Raw genomic sequence first — 13165 nt, forward strand, 5'->3', positions numbered from 1 at the left:
CTCTTCTGACTTAGAAGTCTGTGGCTTCAATCCAGCTGAGGCAAAGGCTACATGAACTAAGAAACTGGCAGGTCTTAGGAGGACCAAACTGAGTATAGTATGTGAAGTGTCTAGCATAGTGCCTGGCCCACGGTGGGGCTCCATTCTTGCAGTGGCCATTCCCAAAGGCCAGGATGGTAGCTTCGATACTCTGTCTTGATCCTTGGAGCAGCCTTGGGGTGAGTGAATTGCAGCAGATTCTTTGGATGTTTGGTTTGAATTCTGCATCTGGCTAGAAGAGAAAGCCCAATAGAAATGCCTTCTTGGCCAGGTGCAGTGGCTGATGCCTGTAATCCCAGCACTCTGGGATGCTGAGGTGGACAGATTGCTTAAGCCCAGGATTTTGAAAACACAGTGAGTTATGATTGCACCACTGGACTCCAACTTGGGCAACAGAGTGAGACCTTGTCATTCATTCATGTACACATACGTACATACATACATGGGGTTCTCCTTAAATAGGCAGATAAAAAACATTTATCTCAGCTATCTTCCTAATCCTCAATTAAAAGCGTACACATATAAAAGCTATAAATAAAGCCCAGAGACAGAAGAGGAAATAACAAATCAGTCAACAGGATGGGCGCAGTTGCTCATGCCTGTAATCCCAGTACTTTGGGAGGCCAAGGCGGGCGAATCACGAGTCAGGAGATCGAGACCATCCTGGCTAACATGATGAAACCCTGTCTCTACTAAAAATACAAAAATTTAGCTGGGCGCGGTGGCGGGCACCTGTAGTCCCAGCTACTCCAGCTACTCAGGAGACTGAGGCAGGAGAATGGGGTGAACCCGGGAGGTGGAGCTTGCAGTGAGCTAAGATAGCGCCACAGCACTTCAGCCTGGGCGACAGAGCGAGACTCCATCTCACACACAAAAAAATCAGTCAACAAGATATTGGAAAATAAAAAGTGAACAGGCTGGGCATGGTGGCTCACCCCTGTAATCCCAGCACTTTGGGAGGCCATGGTGGGCAGACTGAACCCAGGAGTTTGAGACCAGCCTGGACAACATAGTGAGACCCTATCGCTACAAAAAAAAACCACACAAAAAACAACCCTTCTCACACTCCTCCCACACGCCCTGCCAGAACATAAAATCAACTTACCTTTTTTTTTTTTTTTTTTTGAGACAGAGTCTGGCTCTGTCACCCAGGCTGGAGTGCAGTGGCCGGATCTCAGCTCACTGCAAGCTCTGCCTCCCAGGTTCACGCCGTTCTCCTGCCTCAGCCTCCCGAGTAGCTGGGACTACAGGCGCCCGCCACCTCACCCGGCTAGATTTTTGTATTTTTTTAGTAGAGACGGGATTTCACTGTGTTACCCAGGATGGTCTCGATCTCCTGACCTCGTGATCCACCCGTCTCGGCCTCCCAAAGTGCTGGGATTACAGGCTTGAGCCACCGCGCCCGGCCCAACTTACCTTTCTTACTCCCCTACCCTTAGGTTCTACTTTCCCTCCCCTCCATTGAAGAAAGGCACAAAGTCAGGAGTTGATGCTGCATCTTTTTTTTTTTTTTTTTAGTTTTGCTTTCTTAAAGCATGTGCTGAGCTGATGAAGAGAGCAGTTTGGCAATTAAAAAGGCCCAGCAGCTTGGGCAGCAGCAGGGGGGTGCCAGGTGAGGGTCGGGTGTCCCTCTTTCCTGGGCCAGGGAGCAGCAAAGCCCGCACTAACTTCATAAAATATAAAACAAGGGAGGGATGAAGGGAAGAGGGAGATTTGTAAAATACAATATCTTAGGGGATTGGCAATAATAAAAAATAAGGTTCATTATTTACAAACAATTTCTGTTCTTGGTCTCTGTACAGTGGGGGTGGGGTGAGGGGTGTTAGTGAGTGGGATGAGTTGATGTGTCTGTTTGGGTGCAGGTGTGGGGACAGGGAGGCAGTGGTCGTGTTGGGCATATGAGAGAGGAGGTGGGGTACCCAGTGAGTGGTTTGTCTAAGAAGGACGGATGGATGGCGGTGGGAAGGAGAATGAGAACAGAGTGGTTGGCCCAAGGGAAGAGTCCAGATGTCAGGGTCAAGGAAAGGCTGGGAAGTAGAGCCTTTTCTCCTGGAACGGGAAGCTCCAGGAGGCAGGGGCACGAGGCGGATATGGTTAGTGAGCAAGAACTCCTCTTCTGCGTGCCGGGGGTGCGTCCTGTGTCCTGGGTCTTGGCATGGCCTAAGAGAGTTTGATGGTGGTGTTAGGACCCAGATCCCTGGAGAGAGAAGAGAGACCAGGGATGACTCTGTCCAGCAGGAAGCCTTTTACCCTCTGCAAGCTGGATCTAGACCCAGCAGGGATGGGGCCTTGGGAGGGTGTGGCCAATGTGGGGGCCAAGGGTGGGCAGGAGGCAGGTGGACCCTGCCTCAGGAGGGAAAGGGGCTCCCCACCCACCTGTCGTGGAACCACTCCTTGGAGTGGGAGAAGTCGGGGCTGGTGCCGTTTCCACCGTCTTTAGGCCAGGCCTCACTCAGGTACTTGGTGGTCTCGTGGCTGTTGTCCAGGTGGTCATGCTGCAGGTGGTCCTGGGGCCGCTGCTCTGCCGGCCCCCCGGGGTTGATTTCCCAGCCATCTGGGGGCTCCATGGGCAGCAGGGCGCTGCGGCCATCTTCCCATGAGCCTGCCCCGTCATCGTAGAATAGGAGGCTTCGGGAGGGCACTGGAGAGGGAGTGTAGGATGAGCGGCGTGCCCAAGACTCCCTCCACATCCTGGCCACGTTTATGGCCTAGTGGTTAAGGACACAGGCCCTGGATCTGAGTCCCAGCTCTGACACTTTCTGGATGTGTGACCTCAGGTAAATCACACGCTTTGCTTTAACCTTTCTGAGCCTCAGTGTGCTCATCTGTAAAAGAGGGATACTAGGACCAACCTCATGTAAACGAGAGGTTTAAATGAGGTAATAGAGGGGAAGTGATTGAAACTGTGTTCAGGAAATACTCAGAAAAGTCAGTTCCTCCTAAGCAGAGGGTACTGAGTTTGCGCATCGGGGAGCTGTGTTCTAACCTCCACCACTTACTTGCTCTACCTTTTTTTTTTTTTTTTTTTGAGACAGAGTCTTGCTCTATCGCCTAGGCTGGAGTGCAGTGGCAGAATCTCGACTCCCTGCAACCTCTGCCTCCTGAGCTCAAGCAACTCTCCTGCCTCAGCCTCCCGAGTAGCTGGGACTACAGGTGTGTGCCACCATATCTGGCTACTTTTTGTATTTTTAGTAGAGACGGGGTTTCACCATGTTGGCCAGGCGGGTCTTGAACTCCTGGCCTCAAGTGATCCTCCCACCTTGGCCTCCCAAAGTGATGGGATTATTGGAATGAGCTACCGCATCTGGCCAGTCCACCACTTACTTTCTGTGAGACCTTGAATAAGTCTCTTCCCTATTCTAGATCCTAGTTTGCCCTTCAGAGAAGGAAAACAAACATCTGTTGGACGCCCACCATTTGCTAGGCATTATCTAAGGCCCATAGACCTAAGTAGAGTGGTTAAAATCTGAGAGAAACTCTAGGGAATGAGGTTTCTTTCCTTTTCTTTTCTTTTCTTTTTTTTTTTTTGAGACAGAGTCTCGCTTTGTTGCCCAGGCTGGAGTGCAGTGGCGCGATCTCCGCTCACTACAAGCTCCGCCCCCTGGGTTCATGCCATTCTCCTGCCTCAGCCTCCCGAGTAGCTGGGACTACAGGCGCCCGCCACCATGCCCGGCTAATTTTTTTGTATTTTTAGTAGAGATGGGGTTTCACAGTGTTAGCCAGGATGGTCTCGATCTCCTGACCTCGTGATCCGCCCGCCTCGGCCTCCCAAAGTGCTGGGATTACAGGCATGAGCCACCGCGCCCGGCCAGGAATGAAGTTTCTTTAGCCCCACTTTCCAGAGGAGGCAACTGAAGTTCTAGGCACTCAGGGAAATTGTCCTCCCTGAAAGGAGGATGCGAACCCAGGTCTGCCTGGCCCTGGGATCTGCCGCCCCTCCGGCTCTGCAGCCATGACCTCATAGTATGTGTGAATAGCAGTCCCTGGAACTGTGCAATGCGCCAGCTCTGCAAACCAGCCTGCTCCAAAGCCATCTGCCTGCTGGGATGTGTCCTCCTCCTCTCCACCCAGCCCAGGTCCTGGGCCTAAAACCCACACTGCCTTCTCTCCAAGGGGTTCATTCATTCCCTCCTCTCACTGTGGCTTTGTCCATCAACCCCAGCTCTCTTTCCACTCCTTTCCCTCCAGTGGCTTTTGTGGCCTTGGAAAAGCAGACACATGGCTCTCCAGACCTTGCATTGCTGCTGCCCACCCACCTTTAGTGACCACCCTGTTCTCTCCTCCTCAGCCTGCACGTGTCCGGGGAGGAGCTTTCACTCTCCCTGTCTCTACTTCCTCTTTCCCTAACCCTCCCCACACCAGCTTCCTCCCCTCAAGGCCCTCAATGTCTAGCTCATCCTCCCTGCTATAGCCCTCCTTCTTGAAACTCACTCCTTAATCTTCCCTCCTCTGACCTCCCATCTGTTTCCTCTTCCTCCTCCTGTCCTGTCAGACACGTGGTAATTGGTAAGTGACTGACTGGTAAGTGATGAGGGACAGCCAGGAAGTTCCTCTGGGGGTCCACCTGAAGGATTCTCTCCCTCTGAAATCCACACTCTTCTTTGCTGGGCCCTCCCCTGGTTCTCCTTTTGCCAGCTACTGTGATGTAGCTATTCTCTCCTCCGTGAGCTCAAAGAGACTGAGTGTGCTCATTTCATAAGCACAGACACTGCTGTTTCATGCCCTGTCTCACAGCCATGGCTCAGTAAGCGCAAAATTGCCACTCCCATTTTCTAGATGAAGAAATGAAAGCTTAGGACAATTTCTTCATTTCTAGATGAAGAAATGAATTAAGACACATGCTTCAGGTTACACAGCAAGTGGCAGTGCCAGTTACGACGGACTTAACATCCACATGCTCCTAACCACTGTACTTTACTATCCCCCTTGGAAACGGTAGATATCTGAACCCACACCACCACTACCCTTCCTCTGTCCACGGTAGACATTATTAATGGACCATGACACTCCTTCCTGTCAATTCTGAATGGTGCCTCAGAGTCCTTCTTTTTTTTGAGATGAGTCTCACTCTGTCACCCAGGCTAGAGTGCAGTGGCGTGATCTTGGTTCACTGCAACTTCTGCCTCCCAGGTTCAAGCGATTCTCCTGTCTCACCCTTCTCAAGTAGCCGGGGCTACAGGCACACGCCACCATGCACAGATAATTTTTGTATTTTTAGTAGAGATGGGGTTTCACCATGTTGGCCAGGTTGGCCTCGAACTCCTGACCTCAGGTGATCCACCTGCCTCGGCCTCCCAAAGTGCTGGGATTACAGGCGTGAGCCATCGTGCCCAGCCCAGGGTCCTTCTTAACACAGTGTTTCAGGCAGCTACCACCACCTTACTGGAAATGGCCTTTGAACTGAAACTCACTTGCTGTCCCTATCATGAGGTACTGATGGTGCCTAGCAGATGCCGCACAAGCACTAGCACCATAATGCATGGGGCACAGGGCTGGAACATTCCTGTTATCCCCTAAACCCACCTCCTGCAAGCCACTCCTGAAGCTCTCTGGGAGCTAGGCTGGGCATTGAGAGCTCTGTATTTTAGTCCCAATTCTACCACAAACACTGAGCAAAGCATAGACTCTCTTTGGGCCTCAGTTTCCCCATCTGGAAAATGAGGCAGAATGAGATAATGCCGACCCCACACTTGGCTTCTCTCTTATGTCTGGCTTCTGCCTGGACACTGGGGCTGGGGCAGGGCAGCCCCAGACCAGGGAGCTGGCATGACAGGTGGGCACTCACTCTGGCTGGCCGTGTAGATGCTGTCTGCGGCCATGGGGTCTTCCTTCACAGTCTGGGAGCCGGAGGAGAACTCGGGAAGGCAGGGCACGAGGGAGCCCAGCACCAGAACAAAGCACAAGGCTGCCACCTGGTAGCAAAGAGACAGTGGCATCAGATCTGGGGCAAGGAGGGGCTGCGGCCCTGACCACCCCACTCCTCCTCTCCCAAACCAACAGGCACAAAAGTCTCAGCGTTTTCCCAAAGAAGCAGCTCCTCCAGCTGACCACTTCCTCCCACACGTGGGGTCTCCCATCCTCTCTGGGGAAGGCAGGGGCCGCTCAGGCCATCCCAGCCCATTGTAGGGGGGTCGCCACAGGCAGTGCTAGAAGTAAGAGGGAAGTGGCCAATGTGGAGTCACCCTATGGGGTAGAGGAATCAGGAAAGGAAGGAATAGGTGCAGGCGGGGCTTGGGGCCGGGACGAGGGAGGGGGACACATCAGCACGTCACGTTCTCAGCCGGCTTCTGGGGAGTCTGGCTAGCAGGAGGTGCTGAGAGCCAGGGAGCCCACACTACCCCTGCCCATAGCCTGGCTCTGCCGTCTGACAGCTCGAGGGTTTTAGAGGGCCGGGGCCTGCTGAGCTAGGCAGCAAGAGGCTGGCCATTTCCAGAAGAAGATGGAAGAGCGACTGGAAGAGGTCTGAAGCACACCCTTGGAGCCTTCCGGGTTTCCAGGGGCTTCCTCAGCCTTTTCACTGCCATCCGTTCCAGAAAGAACCATGTCCGTACTTCCCTGAGTCTCCCCAAGCCCTTCCCTGCACAAAGCCTGTGGAAGCCACCTCCTCAAGGAACCTGCCCAGTTGTCCCCTAGCTGGGGCCACGGGAGTCACCTACACATCTACACTGTGTTAACCAGTCGGGGACCGGTGTGAGGCAAAAGGCACCACGGGCTCGGAGAAGGAGGCTGGGGTCAGCTAGAACCGGCCCACCAGGCGCCAGGATGGTGTACCCTGGTGATACTGCCCACGATGTTACCGATCCTCAAAGCTCTGCCCAACCCTGGAAAATGCCAGCCTTGGAAAGAACTCTCCTCCTGTGGGCCTGTGGTGGAGGGAGCCACACCTACCATGAGGCAGGTCCCAGTCTGGGTGGCGGCCATCTTGTAAGGTCTGGAGATCTTGTTGGTGACCAGAGTCTGGAGTTTCTGCAGCTGCTGGAGCAGGGTCCTGAGGAGGGCACAGCAGTCAGCTGGCAGGCTTTGACCCCGCAGGCATCTCTGCCTCCTGGAGCTCTCCTAGGGGGCTGGCTCCAGACATGGCCTCCACGCCAGGTGCCCGTTTCAGCCAAGATAGGAAAGGTCACCTCCTGAGTGGCTCCTCTGCAGAGTGGCCTGGCACCTGGGGCCTGCCTCATGGTGACTGGCTGGGTCACCCTGTGGAAGCTCAGGCCTGCCCTGTGATGCTCCTGGCCAAGAGGGTTGGAGGAGGGAAGGTCTACCCCCAGCTGCGCGGAGGCCAGCCTTCTTTTGCTTAACAGACACCTGCCACAGGTTCATTGACCTTCCCTCCCTGGCACCCCCAGCATCCTGAGCTGATAAGAAAGAGCTGTTTGGCACAGTGCGTGGTATATAGTGAGTGTCTAGTAAATGGTAGCTATTGTTTTTGTTAGGTTTTTTGTTTTGTTTTGTTTTGAGACAGAGTCTCGCTCTGTCGCCCAGGCTGGAGTGCAGTGGTGCGATTGTGACTCACTGCAACCTCTGCCTCCCAGGTTCAAGTGATTCTCCTGGCTTAGCCTTCTGACTAGCTGGGACTACAGGCATGCGCCACCACGCCCAGCTAATTTTTGTATTTTTCGTAGAGACAGGGTTTCGCCAGGCTGGTCTGGAACTCCTGACCTCAGTGATCCATCCGCTTCGGCCTCCCAAAGTGTTGGGATTACAGGTATGGGCCACCGTGCCCAGCCATTTTTGTTTTATTGCTGAGTTTTTGTTTTATTATCAAGGCACTTCGTTTATTTATAGATTTCCACGTCAGTCTCCTTTACTAACTGTGGCCTCCCTGAGGGTGAGGACTAGGTCCCACTCAGTGTGGAATCTTCTGGGTGCACACAGAATGCGTTCGGCACAGGCTTGGTGGGAAAATGTTTTCTCTCTCTCCACCCAACCGGGCACATAGGGGTTGCAGTTCCCACAATGTACAGCAGGTGGCGAAATAGCTCCAAGGGCCTGGACCTACTTTGGGCCAGAAAGGAACCCCAGCCAGAGACAGAGGGGTGGGGTGGGGGGTCAGGTGGGATTCTCCAGGCCAATCAGGGAACAGAGGAGTGGCTGGATCCCGCTGGAGAAGCTGAGGGAGAAGGAAGGAAAGAAGGAAAAAGTCTTGTGTTGAGCACCTGCTGCATATCAAGGCTGTTGTCTAGGTTATTGTAATTAATCCCAGCAAATAATTATTAAAGACCTACCACAGGCTCATGGCTGGGTACTATCAGGAATTTGGAATGAAAATAATGGCAGGGTGTGGTGGCTCACGCCTGTAATTTCAGCACTTTGGGAGGCCGAGGCAGGAGGATTACATGAGGTCAAGAGTTCAAGACCAGCCTGGTCAACATAGCGAAACCCTGTCTCTACTAAAAATACAAAAATTAGCCGGGCGTGGTGGTACATGTCTGTAATCCCAGCTATTTGGGAGGCTGAGGCACGAGAATTGCCTGAACCCAAGAGGTGGAGGTTGCAGTGAGCCGAGATTGTGCCACTGCACTCCAACCTGGGCAACAGAGCAAGCCTCTGTCTCAAAAAAAAAAAAAAAGAAATAAATAAAAATTTAAAAATAAAAATAATAGAAGAAGACCAGGTGTGGTGGATCATGCCTATAATCCCAGCACTTTGGGAGCCAAAGCAGGAGGTATGCTTGAGCCCAGGAGCTGGAGACCAGCCTGGGCAACATAGCAAGACCCCGTCTCTACAAAATACTTAAAATTAGCCAGGGGTGGTGGTGTGTGCCTGTGGCCCTAGCTACTTAGGAGGCTGAGGGGGTGGGAAGAATCAAGAGTTTGAGGCTGCAGTGAGCTATGATCATCCCATTACGCCCCAGCGTGGGCAACAGAGTGATACCCTATCTCGAGAAAATAAATAAATAAAAATAATGAGAGAAGAATAAAAGCTAACATGAATTGCACATTCCTAAATGCCAAGCATCAGGCTGGGTCCTTTATTCGCAGGATCTCATTAATACCCTCACATCAATCCTATGAAATAATGTTTCTTTTCTTTTTTTTTTTTGAGATGAAGTCTCACTCTGACACCCAGGCTGGAGTGCAGTGGCGTCATCTCAGCTCACTGTAACCTCTGCCTCCTGGGTTCCAGCGATTCTCCTCCCTCAACCTCCTGAGTAGCTGGGATTACAGCCATGCACCACCACACCTGGCTAATTTTTGTATTTTTAGTAGAGATGGGGTTTCACCATGTTGGCCAGGCTGGTCTTGAACTCCTGGCCTCAAGTGATCTGCCCACCTTGGCCTCCCAAAGTGCTGGGATTACAGGCGTGAGCCACTGTGCCCGACCCTAGGAGATAATGTTTCTATCATCCCCATTTAGACGAAGAAACAGGGGCCCAGAGATATTTAATGATTTCTCCAGAGTCACAAAAATGGCAAAGCAGTATAAGAACCCAGAGCTGTGACTTTACGTGGCTGCTACCTGCCAGGCACTGTGCTGCTGTCTCTACACTCCTGTTTCTCAAACTTCATAGTGCATGTGAATCACCCAAGACCTTGTGAATGTGCAGTTTTTAGCTTAGTAAGTCTGGAGAGAGTTCTGATAGTCTGCATTTTTTTTTTTTTTTTGAGATGGAGTCTCGCTCTGTTGCCCAGGCTGGAGTGCAGTGGCCAGATCTCAGTTCACTGCAAGCTCCGCCTCCTGAGGTTTACGCCATTCTCCTGCCTCAGCCTCCCGAGTAGCTGGGACTGCAGGCGTCCGCCACCACGCCCGGCTAGTTTTTTGTATTTTTTTAGCAGAGACGGGTTTCACCATGTTAGCCAGGATGGTCTCGATCTCCTGACCTCGTGATCCGCCCGTCTCGGCCTCCCAAAGTGCTGGGATTACAGGCGTGAGCCACTGTGCCCAGCCTGCATTTCTAACAAGCTCCCAGGCGATGCTGATGTTGCCTGTCTGGGGCAACTGGCTTTGAGTAACAAGGATTTACACCAGTGGTTCTCAAACTTGAGGGTGCAACCTAATTACCTGGAGGACTTATTAAAACGCAGGGCGCTGGGCCCTACCCCCGGAGCTTCTGATTCAGTAGACCTGGCATGGGGCCAGAGAATAAGCACATCTACTAATTCCCAGGGGTTGTTGTTGGTCTGAGGACCACAGTTTGAAAACACCTGCTCACTTAAGCAACTCCCCCGCCCTGCCAGGTGTCTAGTAGGTGAGGAAAAATGGGAACGCAGGGAGTGGCAGGATGTAAGTGGCCCAAGGCTACAGGGTGTGTTTCTGGGGTCCCTGTTATCCTAAACTTAGTTCTCTCTCCTCTCCCCTGTCTCCCAGAGCTATGCAAAGCCAGGCACGGGTTGCAGAGGGGCAGGGGGCCAGGTTGGATGCAGGAGGCACCACCCACCTGTTGGCATTCTCCAGGGTCTCTACCTTCTTCCACAGTTCATTGTTCTCAGATGTAAATGTTTCTACCCTGTAGGGGCCAAGCAGGCACAGGCTTAGGGGCAGCCCCCTCGGCCCTGCCCACCACCATCACACTCCCTGTGCCCCCAGCCTCTGCTGCCCTATGAGGGAGGGCCTGGGGAGGGCAGGTCAGGGGAGGGAGTGGCGCATGGATTCCCCACCCCTCCCAAGCCGCTTACTTCTTTTCTAGACACTCCACATACTCCTTCTTCTTACGACGGCTCTCCTGGGCCGAGATCTAGAGGGGGAGGCCCGAAAACAAGGGTTAGCACTGCCACATATTCACTTCCTGGGCCCCCCAGTTTCAGAGCTGGTATGCCAGGGGAGCCCATCCACCAAGGAAGCCCTCTGAAGCCCCAGGGTGGCAGGCTTTACCTTGTTCTTGATTTTCCTCCGGACTCTCTTTAAGGCTTTCTCCTCGGCTTTGGTGAGGGGGAGTTTTGTGGGGATGGGGTAGCCCTCAGCAATCAGGGTCCGCTTCTCCTCCTCTGTCAGGAGCAGTGGCCCTGATGTCCCCTGTAATTTCTGTAGGAAGTATGACGTGGTAGTTAGGAGCCAGGCAGCCCTGGGTTCAAATTCAAGCTCTGCCATGTGCTATCTATATGACCTGGGCAAGGCACACAACGCTCTGCGCCTCAGTTTCCTCATCTGAAAAGGGGGTGGATCTGGGTGAAATTGAGTAACACGTGTCAGCTGCCAGGCGGTGCTGAGAGCTCAGGTGTTAGGCTCTTAGTGCATTGTTCGGGAGGGCTTCCTGCATCCCATCCCTGAGACCACACCCTCAAAGCTTACTTGTCCAGGATGCCCCAAACAGCATCTCCATCACACCCCTCCCTACAATCTTGGCTTGGGAGACTCCACACCCATCCCAGGGCTCAGGGCCTAGCTCCATGTTTCCTGGGGATTGTGGACCATCTGGGCACTGCCCCTCACACAGCACTCCTTGGAGGCAGCCTGGGTCATCCCCTGGAGGTCAGGAATGTCAAGTTCTAGTCCTGGCTCTGCAACAGTCTCCTTTCACCATGAGGCAGGGCGAAAGGATTTGAATTCCCGGCCGGGTGCAGTGGCTCAGGGCTGTAATCTCAGCACTTTGAGAGGCTGAGGCGGGCAGATCACGAGGTCAAGAGATCGAGACCAGCTTGGCCAACGTGGTGAAACTAAAAGTACAAAAATTAGCTGGGCGTGGTGGTGTGCACCTGTAGTGCCAGCTACTCAGGAGGCTGAGGCAGGAGAATCACTTGAACCCAGGAGGTGGAGGTTGCACTCCAGCCTGTTGAGAGAGTGAGACTCCATCTAAAAAAAAAAAAAAAAAATTAGCCGGACGCGGTAGCCAGTGCCTGTAATACCAGCTACTTGGGAGGCTGAGACAGGAGAATTGCTTGAACCTGGGAGGCAGATGTTGCAGTGAGCCAAGACTGAGTCACTGCACTCCAGCCTGGGCGACAGAGCGAGACTCAAAAAAAAAAAAAAAAAAAAAAAAAAAAGGATTCAAGCTCCCATCTGCCCGGCAGGCATCCCTCTGAATTCTGATGAGGGTGGGGATCAGTCTCAGGGCTCCCCAAACCCTCCCTGCTGGCCGTGCGCTCAAGTGGATATATTCAATTCCTCACTTCTGGGATCAGCCCATCCCCAGCTCCTTACGTGAGGGGCAGTCAGGAGTGGGGAGGTGGAGATGGCCGTGGAGGAGCGTGCCATGGGCCTGACAGGGCTGGAGGGGGGCAGAGAGCGGGGACTCTGGGAGCCGTCGCTGTCACTGCCGTGGCTGCTGGGAGGCGTCGGAGGCATCTGCACCAGGTCCTCTGGGAAGAGCAGGGGAAACCGGGTTAGCAACGTTGCACACCAGCTCCACTTGGACATCATGAGTTCAGCTGAGCATGGGCTTGCACCAGCCCTGACATTGTGGGACACGGACTGCCAGGCCCTTGGCCTCAGCTGTGACATCAGAAGCCCCTCTGCAGTGTCAGAAAGACAGTTGACATCCAGGTAGCCAATTCCTGGGTGCTGCTTCATCTGACACCACAGAGGCCCAGCTCCTTTACGGCTCGCCTTTGCGTAGACATCATAGGAGCTGAATTATTGGGAGGTCCTCCCCGACCTCTGACTTCACAGGGTTCAGGGTCTTAACCTCAGCAACTCCAGAAGGTCACTAAGCTCCAGCTCAGCAAGGTGAGTGGGGCCTTTCTCTCATAGGGTCAGGCTGGGCAAGCAGGAGCGATGGCAGCAGTAGATTGGGCAAGAAGAGGACTGGATGAAGGCCAGGTGCAGTGGCTCACACCTGTAATCCCAGCACTCCGGGAGGCTGAGGCAGGTGGAAAGCCTGAGGTCAGGAGTTCAAGACCAGCCTGACCAATATGGCGAAACCCTGTCTCTACTAAAAAATACAAAAATTACCCAGGTGTGGTGGTGGGCACCTGTAATCCCAAGTACTCAGGAGGCTGAGACAGGAGAATTGTTTGAACCTGGGATGGGGAGGTTGCAGTGAGCCGAGATCGCGCCACTGCACTCCAGCCTGGGTGACAGAGTGAGACTCCATCTCAAAAAAAAAAAAAAAAAAAAAAAAGAAGAGGACTGGACGAAGAGCGGGCATGGATGGAGGGAGATTGGGTAGGGCAGGGTGGAGAGGATATTCTGGAGGCGGGGTTGTTAAGAGACAGGGGTGGGCTGAACCAAGAAAGTAGGGATGCTATCTGCC

General features: G+C 53.3%; 1 protein-coding gene across 1 annotated transcript in view; it reads right to left on the reverse strand.

The window, feature by feature from the left end:
- Positions 1-1525: 1525 nt before the first annotated feature.
- Positions 1526-13165, reverse strand: part of CREB3L1 (cAMP responsive element binding protein 3 like 1) — a 44922-nt gene continuing 33282 nt past the window's right edge. Inside the window, exons 5-12 of the mRNA XM_050757603.1 lie at positions 12115-12272; positions 10849-10998; positions 10653-10711; positions 10415-10483; positions 6928-7027; positions 5825-5951; positions 2416-2680; positions 1526-2236 (exon numbers count right to left, since the gene is read on the reverse strand). Of these exons, the coding sequence (XP_050613560.1) occupies positions 2200-2236; positions 2416-2680; positions 5825-5951; positions 6928-7027; positions 10415-10483; positions 10653-10711; positions 10849-10998; positions 12115-12272 (965 nt within the window). The 3' untranslated portion in view covers positions 1526-2199. The remainder of the gene's footprint in view (positions 2237-2415; positions 2681-5824; positions 5952-6927; positions 7028-10414; positions 10484-10652; positions 10712-10848; positions 10999-12114; positions 12273-13165) is intronic.

This window comes from Macaca thibetana, chromosome 14, assembly GCF_024542745.1.
Source record: "Macaca thibetana thibetana isolate TM-01 chromosome 14, ASM2454274v1, whole genome shotgun sequence".
NCBI lineage: Eukaryota > Metazoa > Chordata > Mammalia > Primates > Cercopithecidae > Macaca > Macaca thibetana.